We start from the raw sequence: 15680 nt of genomic DNA, 5'->3' as shown, positions 1-15680 counted from the left end.
ATTGCAGCGTTTTGTATTAAGTACCAATTTGAGAGAGGGAGAAAGAGTCAGGGACCAGAGTAGTATGGCAAGTGTTTATTGATTTCCTCTAGGAGGAGAGCCCAGCACAGCCTGGCTGATTACCTCAGAGACTCGGTATTCTGAATTGCCCCTGTGGGGTCATTTTTATACAACATGAAGTAGCCCTGCACTTGGGCTGGACTGATCTGGGTTGTAGCTTGAAGGACGTGATCTGCAAAGGTTTCAGCTAAAGAAGGTGCTTGCCCTGGATAGAACCTCTGGAACATTTGGATCAGCTGCCAGTGTGAACAGTAGCCCACATACTCCTTCAGATCTACTCTCCCAGGGCGTATCAGGGCAGGGTCCAGCCTAGGAGGAGGAGAGTCACAAGCAACAGTCGCACTAGCACACCAAAAATGATGGTCTCCTCAACTTCCTAATTCTCCCAAGACATGGAATGGATTCTTCCCTCACTCCTTACCTATCAACATGGTTGGTGGTCATGAACACAATGCGTGCCTCAGTGGAAGCCACTCCATCCAAGGCATTAAGCAGTCCACTGAAGGTAAGACGACCTAGACCTTGGTACTTCACAGGGTCTTGAAAAGACAGAAAAGCATGGTCATAACCTTGCTTAAAATTAGCACCTCCTCCATTCCCACCACAGTCCCTGACTCTAGTGCCTCACAGCCAACCTAGACATCCTGTCAGCCCTGTGGAATTCCATGTCCTCCCATTCCTCATACTCCTACACCTCACTATCCTCATGAGAACCATCCCCCTTCCCTAACACCCTCACTTACTCTCTACAGCCAAGTCTCGACTGAGAAAAGCGGCATCCACATCCTCCAGGAGCACAAGACTTTGCTGTGGGGCCACACTCAGCAGGTAATTGAGCCGGTCATCAGAGAGGCTAGAGTCTGTGAGACTCAGCAGGCAGATGCTATGTTCCAGTTCCCCAGCCAGAGCTGTGCTGTGAACATGAGGAGGTGGTAGGCAACTTGGGGACTATTCCTGGGTCCAGACCCTTTCCTCCTGTTGTGGGAGGTGTATCTCGGAGGCCCAATTCTCCCACTCCTTCCACATATCACATGCTTTTCCTGGCTCCTGGTCCCCGGATTCATTCCACTCTCCAGCCTCTTCTGCCCAGTTTTTCTACAAAGGCTGTTTTGCAGACTTGAGTGAAATTTTGACTACTCACATAAAACTGCTCTTTCCACAACCAGGGGGTCCATAAAGCAGGTAGCCACGTCTATAGGGAATACCTAGGGATACAGCCAAGATAAATAAGACCTAAAGTGAATTATATACCCTGTCCCACATGTACACTTTGTTCCTAGCTGTGCCTCTTATTGGCCTGATGGCCTTGGTATGAAAAAAAAATCATAGGCAACTTTTCTTGCCCCTTCTTGTCTGGGAATTGAGCTAGAGGTTTACATCATTCCTGGCCAAAAACCAGCCTGTCTGCCTTAACAATGTGGTTAGAAATAGCCTATCCCAGACCTAAGCTACTTCTCACCTCTGTCAATGTACCACTTGGGGTTATCAATGAATTCCCGGATGTCTCTGACAATTCGGTCAGCCAGACCATGCTGTAGAACCACAGAATTTAGTGGCCGGCGGCGTCGTGGATAGCCAAAGGGACGCCATTCAGAGCCCACAGCTGTGTACATCACAGTCTTTCCTTCCTCCTGTTGCAAGGCTAGCTCTCGAGCTGTAAAAGGGGAGATAAGACAATACCAATAATTCTCTCCAACATGGCTGTTCTTCAGTTAGACAGAATTATGCAATAAAGGCCTCCTAGCCCCATGCTCCCAAGGACTCACATCCTCTTATTCTTCCTCCCCAAACTGCTCTTCCTCCAATATCCAATGTCCCCATCCCTATAGCCCCCCCCCCCCCATTACAGCCTGCCTATGCCATCCCACACCTTCCTCCAGGATGTTGAAGAAAATCTTGCGGTCAGTGCCCAAAGCTGTGAAGGTGACAGATTCCCAAGGAGTCCCAGTCTGCAAGTCTATCATCTGCATTTCTCGACTTCGTTTTACCTGGATCCATTTGCCCTGATACCTGAATAAGAATGGTCAAAACGGGGTGAGTGAAGGAAAATGATAAAATCCAGCTCTCTATTCTTATATCAGAGCCCTCCCTGGTTCCCAGTCTTACCAGATAAAGTGGTTTCCAGGGCTGGGAACAAATTCAAATTTGGTGGAGATCCGACCACTCTCGTGCTGAAGGTATGAAGTTTCCACGCTGAGGTGCTGAGTACGGGTACTGTGGCGGGTAAGCCAGCTAAGCAACCAAGCATAGCTCCTGTCTCGAGCAGGGACTTCCAGTGTGATCATGTAATGGCGCCGGAATGCCACCAGGCCCAATTGGGCACCCTTTCGGGCCAGGGCTAGGGCTGTGCCCACACCTACCAGGCCAAATCCAGCCCCAAAGTAGGGATTGTCCTTCAGGGCCAGAACAAAGTCTGAAAGTGGCATCTTGAATGGGAAACAAAGAAGTTTACAGGCTCTCAGGCCCTATTGAAACCTAGGGGTAGAGATGGGACAAAGCACAAAATTAGTTTAGAATCAGACTCCATTGTATGTCCCCAAACCTGCCCTACTCCCTTCTCCAGAAGTAGCAAGGACAGGTCAACAGTACTATATGTTTCAATATCCTTTTTCAGGGTAGGGGTAGTGTTGGAATGCAGACCTTTCACTCCATTTTGTCCTCCCATCAGCCTGCTTATATCTCATTTCTTGTCAGAGGACCATGTTTGGAAATTCCTTAAGCTCGAGAGAGCAATATTACCTGATTCACATCAGGATAATGGATGGGTAGAATTTTTGTGGTCCATGGAACAAGCTGAGAATTTTTTTAAAGTCAGAGGTTGGGGGCACTAGTTGGAGTCAGCAGCAGTGGCACTTCCACTAACTTGTCAGTGACCACATGCTTTACTTACCATGCATGAATAACATTCTTCAAATACCCTCTCTTTCCCCCACACATCCAATTCCTAATGTCCTTTTTAGAGTTGAGACCTTTATTACTTCCCACCTAAACTTTCCCTTTAAAATTAAATTTTACTTCTGGAAGTGGCATTTTAATGGATCTTCAACTCTTGTATCACCAAACAGCTGCAAAGATCCAGATCGTTCATCATAAGGATCAGAATTCTCCCTACTCCAGCACTTTCAGTGGTTGGTTTCCAATAGATCCCTGAATTGGGTACAAACTCCTCAGTCTGGTACTCAAAACCCTTCACAACAGCCACCCACCTACCTTTCTTGGCTTAACTCTTGAGTATTAAAACACCTCCCACCTCCTTCCTCAAGCAATTCTCCCCTGCATTTTCCCCAAATGAAATCCTGCCCACCTGCTATTTCGCCCATGGAGTCTTTCCCAAATTCAACCTAATAAGATTTGACTAGGTCTAATTGTAGATAATAAGATCATGAAGCCGGCAGGGGTGGCGCACACCTGTAATTCTAGAGACTGGGCAAGATAAGGCAGGAGGATCGCAAGTTCAAGGCCAGCCTCAGCAACTTATGGAGATCCTAAGCAACTGGGGGAGAACCCTGTCTCAAAAAAGGGCTGGTAAAGTGCCCCTCGGTTCAATTATCAGCGCCGGGAAAAAATCATGAGGAATGGGAAGCCAAATAGTTTTTAGCACTCTTCCGACACCCCACCTCACTCCATTCCTGCCACTTTGCCCTGCCCCTGGCACGCAGAGCAGCGAATTGACAGCAGTGACCTCGATTAAGGCTCAGAATGGGATCCAGAATTCCAAAACACCCATGGAAGATCACAAAGCTCTCCTCTTTCGCGGTCCAGATACCCAGAAACCCTACGGAACCCCTCTCTACACCAAGGCTCGAGCCTCCAGGAACGTGGTTTGGAGTTCTCAGTCACTCCACCCCCTTACCGCCATGACTCTCTGGCCCTTCGTCTCGATGGTTTCGCCCAGCCGAACTTTGGGGAAGCGCCGTTCGATCCCGCCCCACGAATTTTTTAATCTACTTCCTGCCACGCCCACCAAGAACTTCTTGCCACTCTGCCCCACAACTCTCGATGGTCCTCCTTTGGCTTCAGGAAAAGGTGGAGAGAAGAGAGAAAACCATAGAGTACCCACCAGCCAACAAGAGGTAGATAGAGTGGCCGCCATACGCCCGACGTCCTAGAGGCGGCTGGGCCGGGGGCGGTAGTACAAAAGGAGCCCTGGGAGGTCGCTCCAGCCGCTTTCGACCATAGAGATGCGGTTTCCGCCGGCGGTGGGTCTAGAGGTGAGTGAGCAGCTGCGAGGCGGGATCTGGGGGGAGTTTGGGTGGAAGGAGCTGGAGGCAAAAGTTTCTCGAGCTCCAGGATGGAAGTGGACCTGGACAGTGGGGACCCGAGGGAGGAGGTGCTGAAAGAAACACGCCTACGAGGGGGGCCCCGGCGCATCTCAGCGGCCGCTTGGCGCCTCAGCCTCGTCACCACTCTGGACCCCACCCGGGTACCCGCTACCGCTCCTCAGGACCACAGTCATGGTGGTGCTCCATCCCAAACCTTGCAGATTATAAAACATCTTTCCCGTTCTGTGGCTCTTGTGCGCCAGCTCCCGTCCAACAGTGTGGATGCTGTCATCGCCTCCACTTTTCAGAGAGGAAAGCTGAGGCCCAGGGAAGCGTGGCGACTGCATCTGTCCAGGGCCACCCGGTGAGTCCGCCCAGCGGCAGGTGGGAACCCGTATACTTAGTGGCTCCTTGTTTCCCCAAGCCTTTCCTCTCCCTTAATTTGACCTTCCTTTTCCTCACTGCCCTGCCATTGCCCGGAAGACAGATTCCGTTCGCGCCTGTCTCTCCGCCACCACCCTCCCCCCCCCCCCCCCCCCCCCGCGCGCCTTACTGCGGGTTCTCAGTGTAGACAGCGTCAAGTCCTCTTGGCTCTCCCCTGAGGCGGTGTACTGCCGAGCCGGAAGATCTCCCAGAGCCGAGTTAACGGGCAGTAAGCAAGCGGAGGCCGGTTTCCAAAGATATTCCTTCGGACCTCGGAAGTGCACCTCCCTGTCACCTTTGTGATCTGTTGTTTTGAGTTGAGTCTGACTCAATTTCATGAAATGATTGTCATTCTTATAAATTACAAAAATTACTTGGCTTAAAATTCGTGTGTAACGGGATATACAGTTGGTTTCTATTGGTTTCTTGGTTGTATTCCAGTTTGAGACCTTAATGAGTTTGAAATTTCTTGGTGTGTTTCTTTATTTGGGGAACCATTGGTTTCATACCTTGGTACAATATACTTAACTTTACTCTGATGTCCCTCCCTCTCAGTGGTTCTTCACTAGTACCTACTTGTCTGACTTGCATCGTTTATTGGTGGTTTGTGTTCATTGAAGTGATGTCAGTAAAATCTACTCAGAAAGTTCCACATCAGGAAGAGAAACTGATCGGTAAACAACAGTGCAGCGTGACAGAGTTTCTGATATGTACAATGTACCATCAAGACCCCTGAAGACTGAAAATAAGAGTGTCAGGAAGTCTTCAGAATGGAAATGACATTTGTGTAGCTTCTTTTTTAAAATTTTTTTTTAGTTTACATGGACACAATATCTTTATTTATTCATTTTTATGTGGTCTGAGGATGGAACCCATTGCCTCACGCATGTGAGGCAAGTGCTCTACCACTGAGCCACAACCCCAGCCCTGTGTAGCTTCTTAAAGGACAGTAAGGCACTGATTAGCCAGAGAAGAGATTGAAAAAGTGCATCAAGCTGAGAGGTAAAAAGGTATGCGAATAAAAGAGAGTATGGTGCCTCCAGAGAATGGCACATCATCAGGTTCAGAGGTCTGTTGAGGGCAGAGGTGGAAACCATGCCTGGAGAAATCAGCAAGAACCAGATTGTGATAGAAAGGCCCTATAACCTCACTGAGGAATGAGAGCATCAAGAAGCAAAAGGGAACTGGGCATGGTGGCTCATGTCTGTAATCCCAGAGGCTCAGGAGGCTGAGGCAGGAGAATTGTGAGTTCAAAACCAGCCATAACAAGTTGGCAAGACACTAAGCAACTCAGTGAGACCCTTTTTTTTAAAGAGCTGGGGATGTGGTTCAGTGATTAAACACCTGTGCATTCAATCCCCAGTACCAAAAAAAAAAAAAAAAAGGAAAGGGCATTTGAAATCCTTTGGCCCCACCCAATTTTGAAAACTAAAACTTAGTTTAAGATTTGACTCACTTCGTATCAAGAAACATAACCTGATATGTTTCTTACGTTGGCCAGAACTTGTTGGCTTTCTCCTAATATTGACTCTATTATACATATATTTTTTATGTAAACTAAATCTTTTTAAATTAATGTTTATATATAACAGCAGAATGCATTATAATTCTTATTACACATATAAAGCACAATTTTTCATATCTCTAGTTGTATACAAAGTATATTCACACCAATTCGTATGTTCATACATGTACTTTGGATAATAATGGCCATCACATTCCACCATCATTTCTAACCCTATGACCCTATTATATTTTTTTTTTTTTTTTTTTTAAAGAGAGAGTGAGAGAGGGGAGAGAGAGAGAGAAGAGAATTTTTAATATTTATTTTTTACTTCTCGGCGGACACAACATCTTTGTTGGTATGTGGTGCTGAGGATCGAACCCGGGCCGCACGCATGCCAGGCGAGCGCGCTACCGCTTGAGCCACATCCCCAGCCCCCCCTATTATATTTTTTTAAAATTTGTTTTAGTTGTAGTTGGACACAATATCTGCATTTTATTTATTTATTTATTTGTTTTTTAAATATTTTAAAATTTTATTTGTTTATTTCTTTTTTTATTTCTTATATACATGGCAATAGTGGAATGCATTACAATCATAATTATCCATTCACAACACCATTTTTCATAACTCTGTATATAAAGTATGTCCACTCCAAATTATGCCATTATACATGAGCTCTCTAATTATTATTTTTTGCATTACAATTCTAATATACCTTTATACCACAATTTATCATATCTCTGATTGTATATAAGGTATGTTGACCCAAATTCACATCTTCATACATGTATTTTGTATAATGATGAGGGTTTCCTTTCACCATCCATGCTATTCCCCTTCTTTCTTCCTTGCCCTCCCACCCCTATTCCCTATCTAGAGGTAATCTTCCTCCCTTGCTCTCCCTCCCAACCCCATTTTGAGTCACCCCCCTTATATCAGAGAAGACATTCAGCATTTGTTTTTTGGGAATTGGCTAACTTCACTTAGCACAATCTTCTCTAATGCCACCCATTTCCCTGCAAATGCCATGATCTTATTCTTTTTTTATTGCTGAGTAATATTCCATTGTGTATAAATGCCACATTTTTTTATCCATTCCCCCACTGAAGGACATCTAGGTTGGCTCCACAGTGTAGCTATTGTGAATTGGGCTGCTATAAACATTGATGTAGCTGTGTCCCTGTAGTATGCTGTTTTTAGGTACTTTGGGTATAGTCTGAGACGAGGAATAGCTGGGTCAAATGGAGGTTCCATTCCCAGCTTTCCAAGGAATCTCCATACTGCTTTCCAAATTGGCTTCACCAATTTTCAGTCCCACCAGCAGTGTATGAGTGTACCTTTCCCCCCCCCCCCCCCCCCGCATCTTTGCCAGCACTTGTTGTTTGTCTTCATAATGGCTGCCATTCTTACTGGAGTGAGATGGTATCTTAGCGTAGTTTTTTTTTTTTTTGGTCGTTCAAAACATTACATAGTTCTTGATATATCATATTTCACAGTTTGATTCAAGTGGGTTATGAACTCCCATTTTTACCCCGTATACAGATTGCTGAATCACATCATTTACACTTCCATTGATTTACACATTGCCATTCTAGTGTCTGTTGTATTCTGCTGCCTTTCCTATCCTCTACTATCCCCCCTCCCCTCCCCTCCCCTCCCCTCTTCTCTCTCTACCCCCTCTACTGTAAATCATTTCTTCCACTTATATTATTCTTCCCTTACCCCTCACTTCCTCTTGTATGTAATTTTGTATAACCCTGAGGATCACCTTCCATTTCCATGCAATTTCCCTTCTCTCTCCCTTTCCCTCCCACCTCTCATCCCTGTTTAATGTTAATCTTCTTCTCATGCTCTTCGTCCCTACTCTGTCCTTAGTTACTCCCCTTATATCAAAGAAGACATTTGGCATTTGTTTTTTAGGGATTGGCTAGCTTCACTTAGCATAATCTGCTCTAATGCCATCCATTTCCCTCCAAATTCTATGATTTTGTCATTTTTTTAATGCAGAGTAATACTCCATTGTGTATAAATGCCACATTTTTTTTTATCCATTCATCTATTGAAGGGCATCTAGGTTGGTTCCACAATCTTGCTATCGTGAATTGTGCTGCTATGAACATCGATGTAGCAGTGTCCCTGTAGCATGCTCTTATTAGGTCTTTAGGGAATAGACCCAGAAGGGGAATAGCTGGGTCAAATGGTGGTTCCATTCCCAGCTTTCCAAGAAATCTCCATACTGCTTTCCAAATTGGCTGCACCAATTTGCAGTCCCACCAACAATGAACAAGTGTACCCTTTTCCCCACATCCTCGCTAGCACTTGTTGTTGTTTGACTTCATAATGGCTGCCAATCTTACTGGAGTGAGATGGTATCTTAGGGTGGTTTTGATTTGCATTTCTCTGACTGCTAGCGATGGTGAGCATTTTTTCATGTACTTGTTGATTGATTGTATGTCCTCCTCTGAGAAGTGTCTGTTCAGGTCCTTGGCCCATTTGTTGATTGGGTTATTTGTTATCTTATTGTCTAATTTTTTGAGTTCTTTGTATATTCTGGATATTAGGGCTCTATCTGAAGTGTGAGGAGTAAAGATTTGTTCCCAGGATGTAGGCTCCCTATTTACCTCTCTTATTGTTTCTTTTGCTGAGAAAAAACTTTTTAGTTTGAATAAGTCCCATTTGTTGATTCTAGTTATTAACTCTTGTGCTATGAGTGTCCTACTGAGGAATTTGGAGCCTGACCCCACAGTATGTAGATCATAGCCAACTTTTTCTTCTATCAGACGCTGTGTCTCTGATTTGATATCAAGCTCCTTGATCCATTTTGAGTTAACTTTTGTGCATGGCGAGAGAAAGGGATTCAGTTTCATTTTGATGCAAATAGATTTCCAATTTTCCCAGCACCATTTGTTGAAGATGCTATCCTTCCTCCATTGCATGCTTTTAGCCCCTTTATCAAATATAAGATAGTTGTAGTTTTGTGGATTGGTTTCTGTGTCCTCTATTCTATACCATTGGTCCACCCGCCTGTTTTGGTACCAGTACCATGCTGTTTTTGTTACTATTGCTCTGTAGTATAGTTTGAAGTCTGGTATCGCTATACCGCCTGATTCACACTTCCTGCTTAGCATTGTTTTTGCTATTCTGGGTCTTTTATTTTTCCATATGAATTTCATGATTGCTTTATCTATTTCTACAAGAAATGCCGTTGGGATTTTGATTGGCATTGCATTGAACTTATAGAGAACTTTTGGTAATAATGCCATTTTGATGATGTTAGTTCTGCCTATCCATGAACACGGTATATTTTTCCATCTTCTAAGATCATCTTCTACTTCTCTCTTTAGGGTTCTGTAGTTTTCATTGTATAAGTCTTTCACCTCTTTTGTTAGGTTGATTCCCAAGTATTTTATTTTTTTTGAGGATATTGTGAATGGAGTAGTTGTCTTCATTTCCATTTCAGAGGATTTGTTGCTGATATACAGGAATGCCTTTGATTTATGCGTGTTGATTTTATATCCTGCCACTTTGCTGAATTCATTTATTAGCTCTAATAGTTTCTTTGTAGACCCTTTTGGGTCTGCTAGGTATAGAATCATGTCATCTGCAAATAGTGATAATTTAAGTTCTTCTTTTCCTATTTTTATGCCTTTAATTTCTTTCGTCTGTCTAATTGCTCTGGCCAGTGTTTCGAGGACTATGTTGAACAGTAGTGGTGAGAGAGGGCATCCCTGTCTTGTTCCAGATTTTAGAGGGAATGCCTTCAATATTTCTCCATTCAGAATGATGCTAGCCTGTGGCTTAGCATAGATTGCTTTTACTATGTTGAGGTATGATCCTGTTATCCCTAATTTTTCTAGAGTTTTGAACATAAAGGGATGCTGTACTTTGTCGAATGCTTTTTCTGCATCTATCGAGATGATCATATGGTTCTTATTTTTAAGTCTATTGATGTGGTGAATAACATTTATTGATTTCTGTATATTGAACCAGCCTTGCATCCCAGGGATGAATCCTACTTGATCATGGTGTACAATTTTTTTGATATGTTTTTGAATCCGATTCGCCAGAATTTTATTGAGGATTTTTGCATCTAGGTTCATTAGAGATATTGGTCTGTAGTTTTCTTTCTTTGAAGTGTCTTTGTCTGGTTTAGGCATCAGGGTGATGTTGGCCTCATAGAATGAATTTGGAAGTTCTCCCTCTTTTTCTATTTCCTGAAATAGCTTGAAAAGTATTGGTATTAGTTCCTCTTTAAAGGTTTTGTAAAACTCTGCTGTATACCCATCCGGTCCTGGGCTTTTCTTAGTTGGTAGTCTTTTGGTGGTTTCTTCTAGTTCCTCAATTGTTATTGGTCTGTTTAGGTTGTCTATATCCTCCTGACTCAATCTGGGCAGATCATATGACTTAAGAAATTTATCGATGCCTTCACTATCTTCTATTTTATTGGAGTATAAGGATTCAAAATAATTTCTGATTATCTTCTGTATTTCTGAAGTGTCTGTTGTGATATTGCCTTTTTCATCCCATATGCTAGTAATTTGAGTTCTCTCTCTTCTTCTCTTCGTTAGCATGGCTAAGGGTCTGTCTATTTTATTTATTTTTTCAAAGAACCGACTTTTAGTTTTGTCAATTTTTTCAATTGTTTCTTTTGTTTCGATTTCATTAATTTCAGCTCTGATTTTAATTATTTCTTGCCTTCTACTTCTTTTGCTGTTGTTTTGCTCTTCTTTTTCTAGGATTTTGAGATGAAGTATGAGATCATTTATTTGTTGGTTTTTTCTTTTTTTAAGGAATGAACTCCAAGCAATGAATTTTCCTCTTAGAACTGCTTTCAATGTGTCCCATAGATTCTGATATGTTGTGTCTGAGTTTTCATTTAACTCTAAGAATTTTTTAATTTCCTCCTTGATGTCTTCTAAAACCCATTGATCATTCAGTAACCTATTGTTCATTCTCCAAGTGATGCATGATTTTTCCTTCCTTCTTTTATCGTTGATTTTCAGTTTCATTCCATTATGATCAGATAAGATGCATGGTATTATCTCTACTCCTTTATATTGTCTAAGAGTTGCCCTGTGACATAATATATGATCTATTCTTGAGAAGGATCCATGTGCTGCTGAGAAAAAAGTGTAACTGCTTGATGTTGGGTGGTATATTCTATATATGTCAATTAAGTCTAGGTTGTTAGTTGTGTTATTGAGTTCTATAGTTTCCTTATTAAACTTTTGTTTGGAAGATCTGTCCAGTGGTGAGAGAGGTGTGTTGAAGTCTCCCATGATTATTGTATGGTGGTCTATTAGACTCTTGAACTTGAGAAGAGTTTGCTTGATGAACATAGCTGCTCCATTGTTTGGGGCATATATATTTATGATTGTTATGTCTTGTTGGTGTATGGTTCCCTTGAGCAGTATGTAGTGTCCCTCTTTATCCCTTTTGATTAACTTTGGCTTGAAATCTATTTTATTTGATATGAGTATGGACACTCCTGCTTGTTTCCGCAGTCCATATGAGTGATATGATTTTTCCCAACCTTTCACCTTCAGTCTATGTATATCTTTTCCTATCAAATGTGTCTCCTGTAGGCAGCATATTGTTGGGTCTTGTTTTGTGATCCATTCAACTAGCCTGTGTCTCTTAATTGGTGAGTTTAAGCCATTAACATTTAGAGTTATTATTGAAATATGGTTTGTTCTTCCAGCCATATTTGTTTATTAATGTTACTAAACCTGATTTGTTTTCTTCTTTGATTATTTTCCCCCCTTTATTGTCCTACCTCCCACTGTTGGTTTTCATTGTTATTTTCCATTTCCTCTTCCTGTAATGTTTTGCCAAGGATTTTTTGAAGAGATGGTTTTCTAGCTGCAAATTCTTTTAACTTTTGTTTATCGTGGAAGGTTTTAATTTCATCTTCTATCCTGAAGCTTAATTTTGCCGGATACACGATTCTTGGCTGGAACCCATTTTCTTTCAGTGTTTGAAATATGTTATTCCAGGATCTTCTAGCTTTCAGAGTGTGTGTTGAAAGATCAGCTGTTATCCTGATTGGTTTACCCCTAAATGTAATCTGCTTCCTTTCTCTTGTCGCGTTTAAAATTCTCTCCTTATTCTGTATGTTGGGCATCTTCATTATAATGTGTCTAGGTGTGGATCTCTTATCATTTTGCACATTCGGCGTCCTGTAGGCTTCTAGGATTTGGGATTCTGTCTCATTCTTCAAGTTTGGGAAGTTTTCTCGTATTATTTCATTGAATAGATTGTTTATTCCTTTGGTTTGGACCTCCATGCCTTCCTGTATCCCAATGACTCTTAAGTTTGGTCTCTTTATGTTATTCCATATCTCTTGGATGTTCTGCTCATGGTTTCTTAACAGTCTTGCTGAGCTGTCTATGTTCTTTTCAAGTTGAAATACTTTGTCTTCATTGTCTGATGTTCTATCTTCTAAGTGTTCTACTCTGCTGGTAGTATTCTCAATTGAGTTTTTAAGTTGGTTTATTGCTTCCTGCATTTCTAGGATTTCTATTTGTTTGTTTTTTATTACCTCTATCTCCCTGTATAATTGATCCTTTGCTTCTTGGATTTGTTTATGTAATTCCTTGTCAAAGTGATCTTTCATTGTCTGATTTTGCTGTCTCATGTCTTCCTTGAGACTCCAGATCATCTGAAGCATGTATATCCTGAATTCTTTATCTGAAATTCCATCTGTTGCAGCTATTACCTCTTCTAAAGTTGAGTTGACCTGCATTGCTTGTGGTCCTTTCTTGCCTTGTCTTTTCATACTGCTCGCGTTTCTTTCTGCTTGGTAAAACTGTTGTGTTTTTGAAATTTTCCCCCTATTTATTTATATTGCTCTTGTATAGTTGAAAAATCTCCCCTGCAGGGCGGGTAATGGCTGTGCTCCTCCTCCAATTGGGGTGATCTGTCTACCACGCTGGCGGGCCGCTAGGCCTGCTCTGCCGGTCGGTCGCAGGTCTGCCCACCCTGCGGGCGCAGGTGGTGGCTCTGCTCTGGCCCCACACCAATTGTGTTGACGTGACTACCACGCCCACGGGTCGTTGGGCCTGATCCGGATGCGGGCGGCGGCTCTGCTCGGCCCCTACTCCAGTTGGTGTGACGTGTCTGTCTCGCCGGCCGGCCGCTGGGCCCGTTCCACCTGTGGGCCGCCCGTCTGCCTACCTTGCGAGCTCGGGTGGCGGCTCTGCTCGGCCCCCAGTCCAAATGGGGTGACTTGACTGCCACGCCGCTGGGTCGCTGGGCCTTTTCCGGGCACAGGCAGTGGCCCTGCTCAGCCCCCACTCCAATCGGTGCGACGTGTCCACCACGCTGGCAGGCCACCGGGCCTGTCCTGCCGGTGGGTCACAGGTCTGCCTACCTTGCAGGCTCGGGCGGCGGCTCTGCTCGGCCCCTACTCCAAATGGGGTGACTTGACTACCACGCCATTGGGTCTCTGGACCTGATCCAGGCGTGGGCGGCTGCTCTCTTCGGCCCCAGCTGCGGTTGTGATGACGTGATACCACGCCGGCGGGTCGCTTGGCCTGTTCTGGGCGCAGGCGGCAGCTCCACTCTGCCCCTCTGGCCCCCACAGCACCCAGCAGGACCCGGACCAAGAAGCAGTTTCCGCGGGATCCCCAGCCCTGGGCCAAAGCAGCTCCGGGAGCCAGAACCTGGCCGCCCCGAGCTCGATGCACGCTCTTCTGGGAGCGGGCTCCAAGAAGCAGACTCTGCGGGTTCCCCCAGCCCTGGGCCAAAACAGTTCCGGGAGCCAGAACCCAGCTGCTCAGAGCTTGGTGCACAGTCCGCTAGGAGCAGGCTCCAAGAAGCAGTCCCCGCGGGTTCCCCAGCCCTGGACCAAAGCAGTTCCGGGAGCCAGAACCCGGCCGCCCCGAGCTAGATGCACGCTCTGCTGGGAGCGGGCTCCAAGAAGCAGTCTCCGCGAGTACCCCAGCCCTGGACCAAAGCAGCTCCGGGAACCAGAACCCAGCTGCTCAGAGCTCGGTGCATGCTCTGCTAGGGGCGAGCTCCAGGAAGCTGTCTCCGCGGGTTCTCTAGCCCTGAGCCTGAGCTATCTGTCTGCGAGACGCAGGCAAATAACAGCCTGAGATCACCTGTTCCGTAGCTGAATGAGCTGAGATCAGTAGAAAACAGGGATGATTACGTCAACTCTCCAAGATGGAGGCCGCTGGCCTCCTCCGTGGACTGACCGGTGTGGAGAACCGAACTGGACTGCTTCCCTCCTCCGTCTCAAACCCAGAACTAAGCACTGAGCGCAGCCATTCCACCGCTGGCAGAAGCCCACAGAATCCGCAGCGCTGCACCTCCTCGCTGCCACCTCACCACTTCCCAGCACGCGCCGCAGACTCCTGCTGCGGGGCAATCCGCTGAACAAGCCGTGCGACCCTCCGTGCGGAGAAATCGCCCGCGACCAAGCCCCCGCCGCCGATCCTCACGCGATGAAAATCCCTCCACTAGATTCTGGAGCACCTCAATTTCGCTGGAAATTCCCAACAAGACAGCCTTCAGCTGTTTTAACTCGTCATTCTCCTGCACAGTGACGCGCGGCACACGGGGGTGATGCACTCCCTTCGCCGCCATCTTCTATTTATTTATTTTTATGTGGTGCTAAGGATTAAACCCAGTGCCTCACGAATGCAAGGCAAGTGCTCTACCACTGAGCTACAACCCCAGCCCATTGACCCTATTATTTTTATACATTTTGTTCTGAACATGCTGCCATAAAGAAAATGCCTAAGTTGGAGGGCACTGGGCTGTGTACACACACAAACTGGGAAAAAAATGAGAGCTCTAACCACATTTTGTTTTTCTTTTGGTTGGTTTGTCAGCATTTAAGAGGCCACAGCACACAAATCAATGGTGATGACAGACCCTGTGTTGGACTCATAGCCAGCCAGCAGTACTGTGGAGATGGATGGACTGTGCCCTGAGCTATTGCTGATCCCCCCACCTCTCTCTGACCGTGGAATTCTGGGACCTGTCCAGAGCACCTGTCCTTCTGGGGACACTGCACCTTTGCCTGCTGACCCAGACTGCCTGCTGGTAGAGGCCACAGCTAATGAAGAGGGCCCAGGGAACATGGAGATCATTGTGGAAACAGTAGCTGGAACCCTATCCACAGGAGCTCCTGAAGAGACCCCAGGTACAAAGAGTTGCTAGCAGGCTAGTGGGACAAGCAGCCTTGAGGTTTTGTGTGTTCTATTTTTATCCTTCTATATGAATATGATTGGAGCATAAAATAGTATGCTATTTTTATACTTTGAGATGTTGTATTTTGGTTTGCAATTGGAGCCCGATGATGGAAGGCTGGCAGATTACTGCACAATCTTTTTTTTTTTTTTTTTTTTTAATATTTATTTATTTATTTATTTTTAGTTCTCGGCGGACACAACATCTTTGTTGGTATGTGGTGCTGA

The 15680-nt window shown here is 44.9% G+C and overlaps 2 protein-coding genes across 11 annotated transcripts in view; one reads left to right on the top strand and one right to left on the bottom strand.

Moving 5' to 3' along the window:
* Window positions 1-47: 47 nt before the first annotated feature.
* Window positions 48-4255, bottom strand: BCS1L (BCS1 homolog, ubiquinol-cytochrome c reductase complex chaperone). Of its 6 annotated transcripts, none has more exons than XM_081260728.1 (8): window positions 4121-4255; window positions 2167-2535; window positions 1931-2070; window positions 1520-1714; window positions 1202-1265; window positions 804-973; window positions 482-599; window positions 48-369 (listed from the first exon to the last, which is right to left on the bottom strand). In XM_081260728.1, the coding sequence occupies exons 2-8, from the start codon at window positions 2484-2486 to the stop codon at window positions 120-122; spliced, it is 1257 nt and encodes a 418-aa protein (XP_081116854.1). In that variant the 5' UTR covers window positions 2487-2535; window positions 4121-4255; the 3' UTR covers window positions 48-119. The 6 variants fall into 6 exon arrangements, with proteins under 6 accessions (XP_081116854.1, XP_081116852.1, XP_081116851.1 ...); XM_081260726.1 differs by lacking the exon at window positions 4121-4255 and adding an exon at window positions 3365-3907; XM_081260725.1 differs by lacking the exon at window positions 4121-4255 and adding an exon at window positions 3469-3907.
* Window positions 4137-15680, top strand: part of ZNF142 (zinc finger protein 142) — a 26832-nt gene continuing 15288 nt past the window's right edge. The window contains exons 1-3 of one of the 5 annotated variants that reach the window (XM_081260686.1): window positions 4137-4271; window positions 4586-4686; window positions 15093-15406. In XM_081260686.1, coding sequence (XP_081116812.1) covers window positions 15175-15406 — 232 coding nt within the window. In that variant the 5' untranslated portion in view covers window positions 4137-4271; window positions 4586-4686; window positions 15093-15174. Of the gene's footprint in view, window positions 4272-4548; window positions 4707-15092; window positions 15407-15680 lie in introns of those variants that run through there. The other 4 variants (XM_081260687.1, XM_081260684.1, XM_081260685.1 and 1 more) reach the window with 4 other exon arrangements.

This window comes from Spermophilus citellus (assembly GCF_964194105.1).
Source record: "Spermophilus citellus genome assembly, chromosome: 11".
NCBI classification, from domain to species: domain Eukaryota; kingdom Metazoa; phylum Chordata; class Mammalia; order Rodentia; family Sciuridae; genus Spermophilus; species Spermophilus citellus.
Note: the sequence above shows the minus strand (reverse complement) of the source record. Positions and strands in the feature narration are given on the sequence as shown.

What these genes read in the sequence shown, in the direction of transcription:
- BCS1L (XM_081260728.1), bottom strand. Translation starts at nt 2,486, where the DNA reads ATGCCACTTTCAGACTTTGTTCTGGCCCTGAAGGACAATCCCTACTTT. An exon ending in CCTGGAAACCACTTTATCTG is followed by an intron (nt 2,071 to 2,166) that starts GTAAGACTGGGA and finishes ATTCTTATTCAG; the next exon opens with GTATCAGGGCAAATGGATCC. An exon ending in TCGAGACTTGGCTGTAGAGA is followed by an intron (nt 600 to 803) that starts GTAAGTGAGGGT and finishes TGTCTTTTCAAG; the next exon opens with ACCCTGTGAAGTACCAAGGT.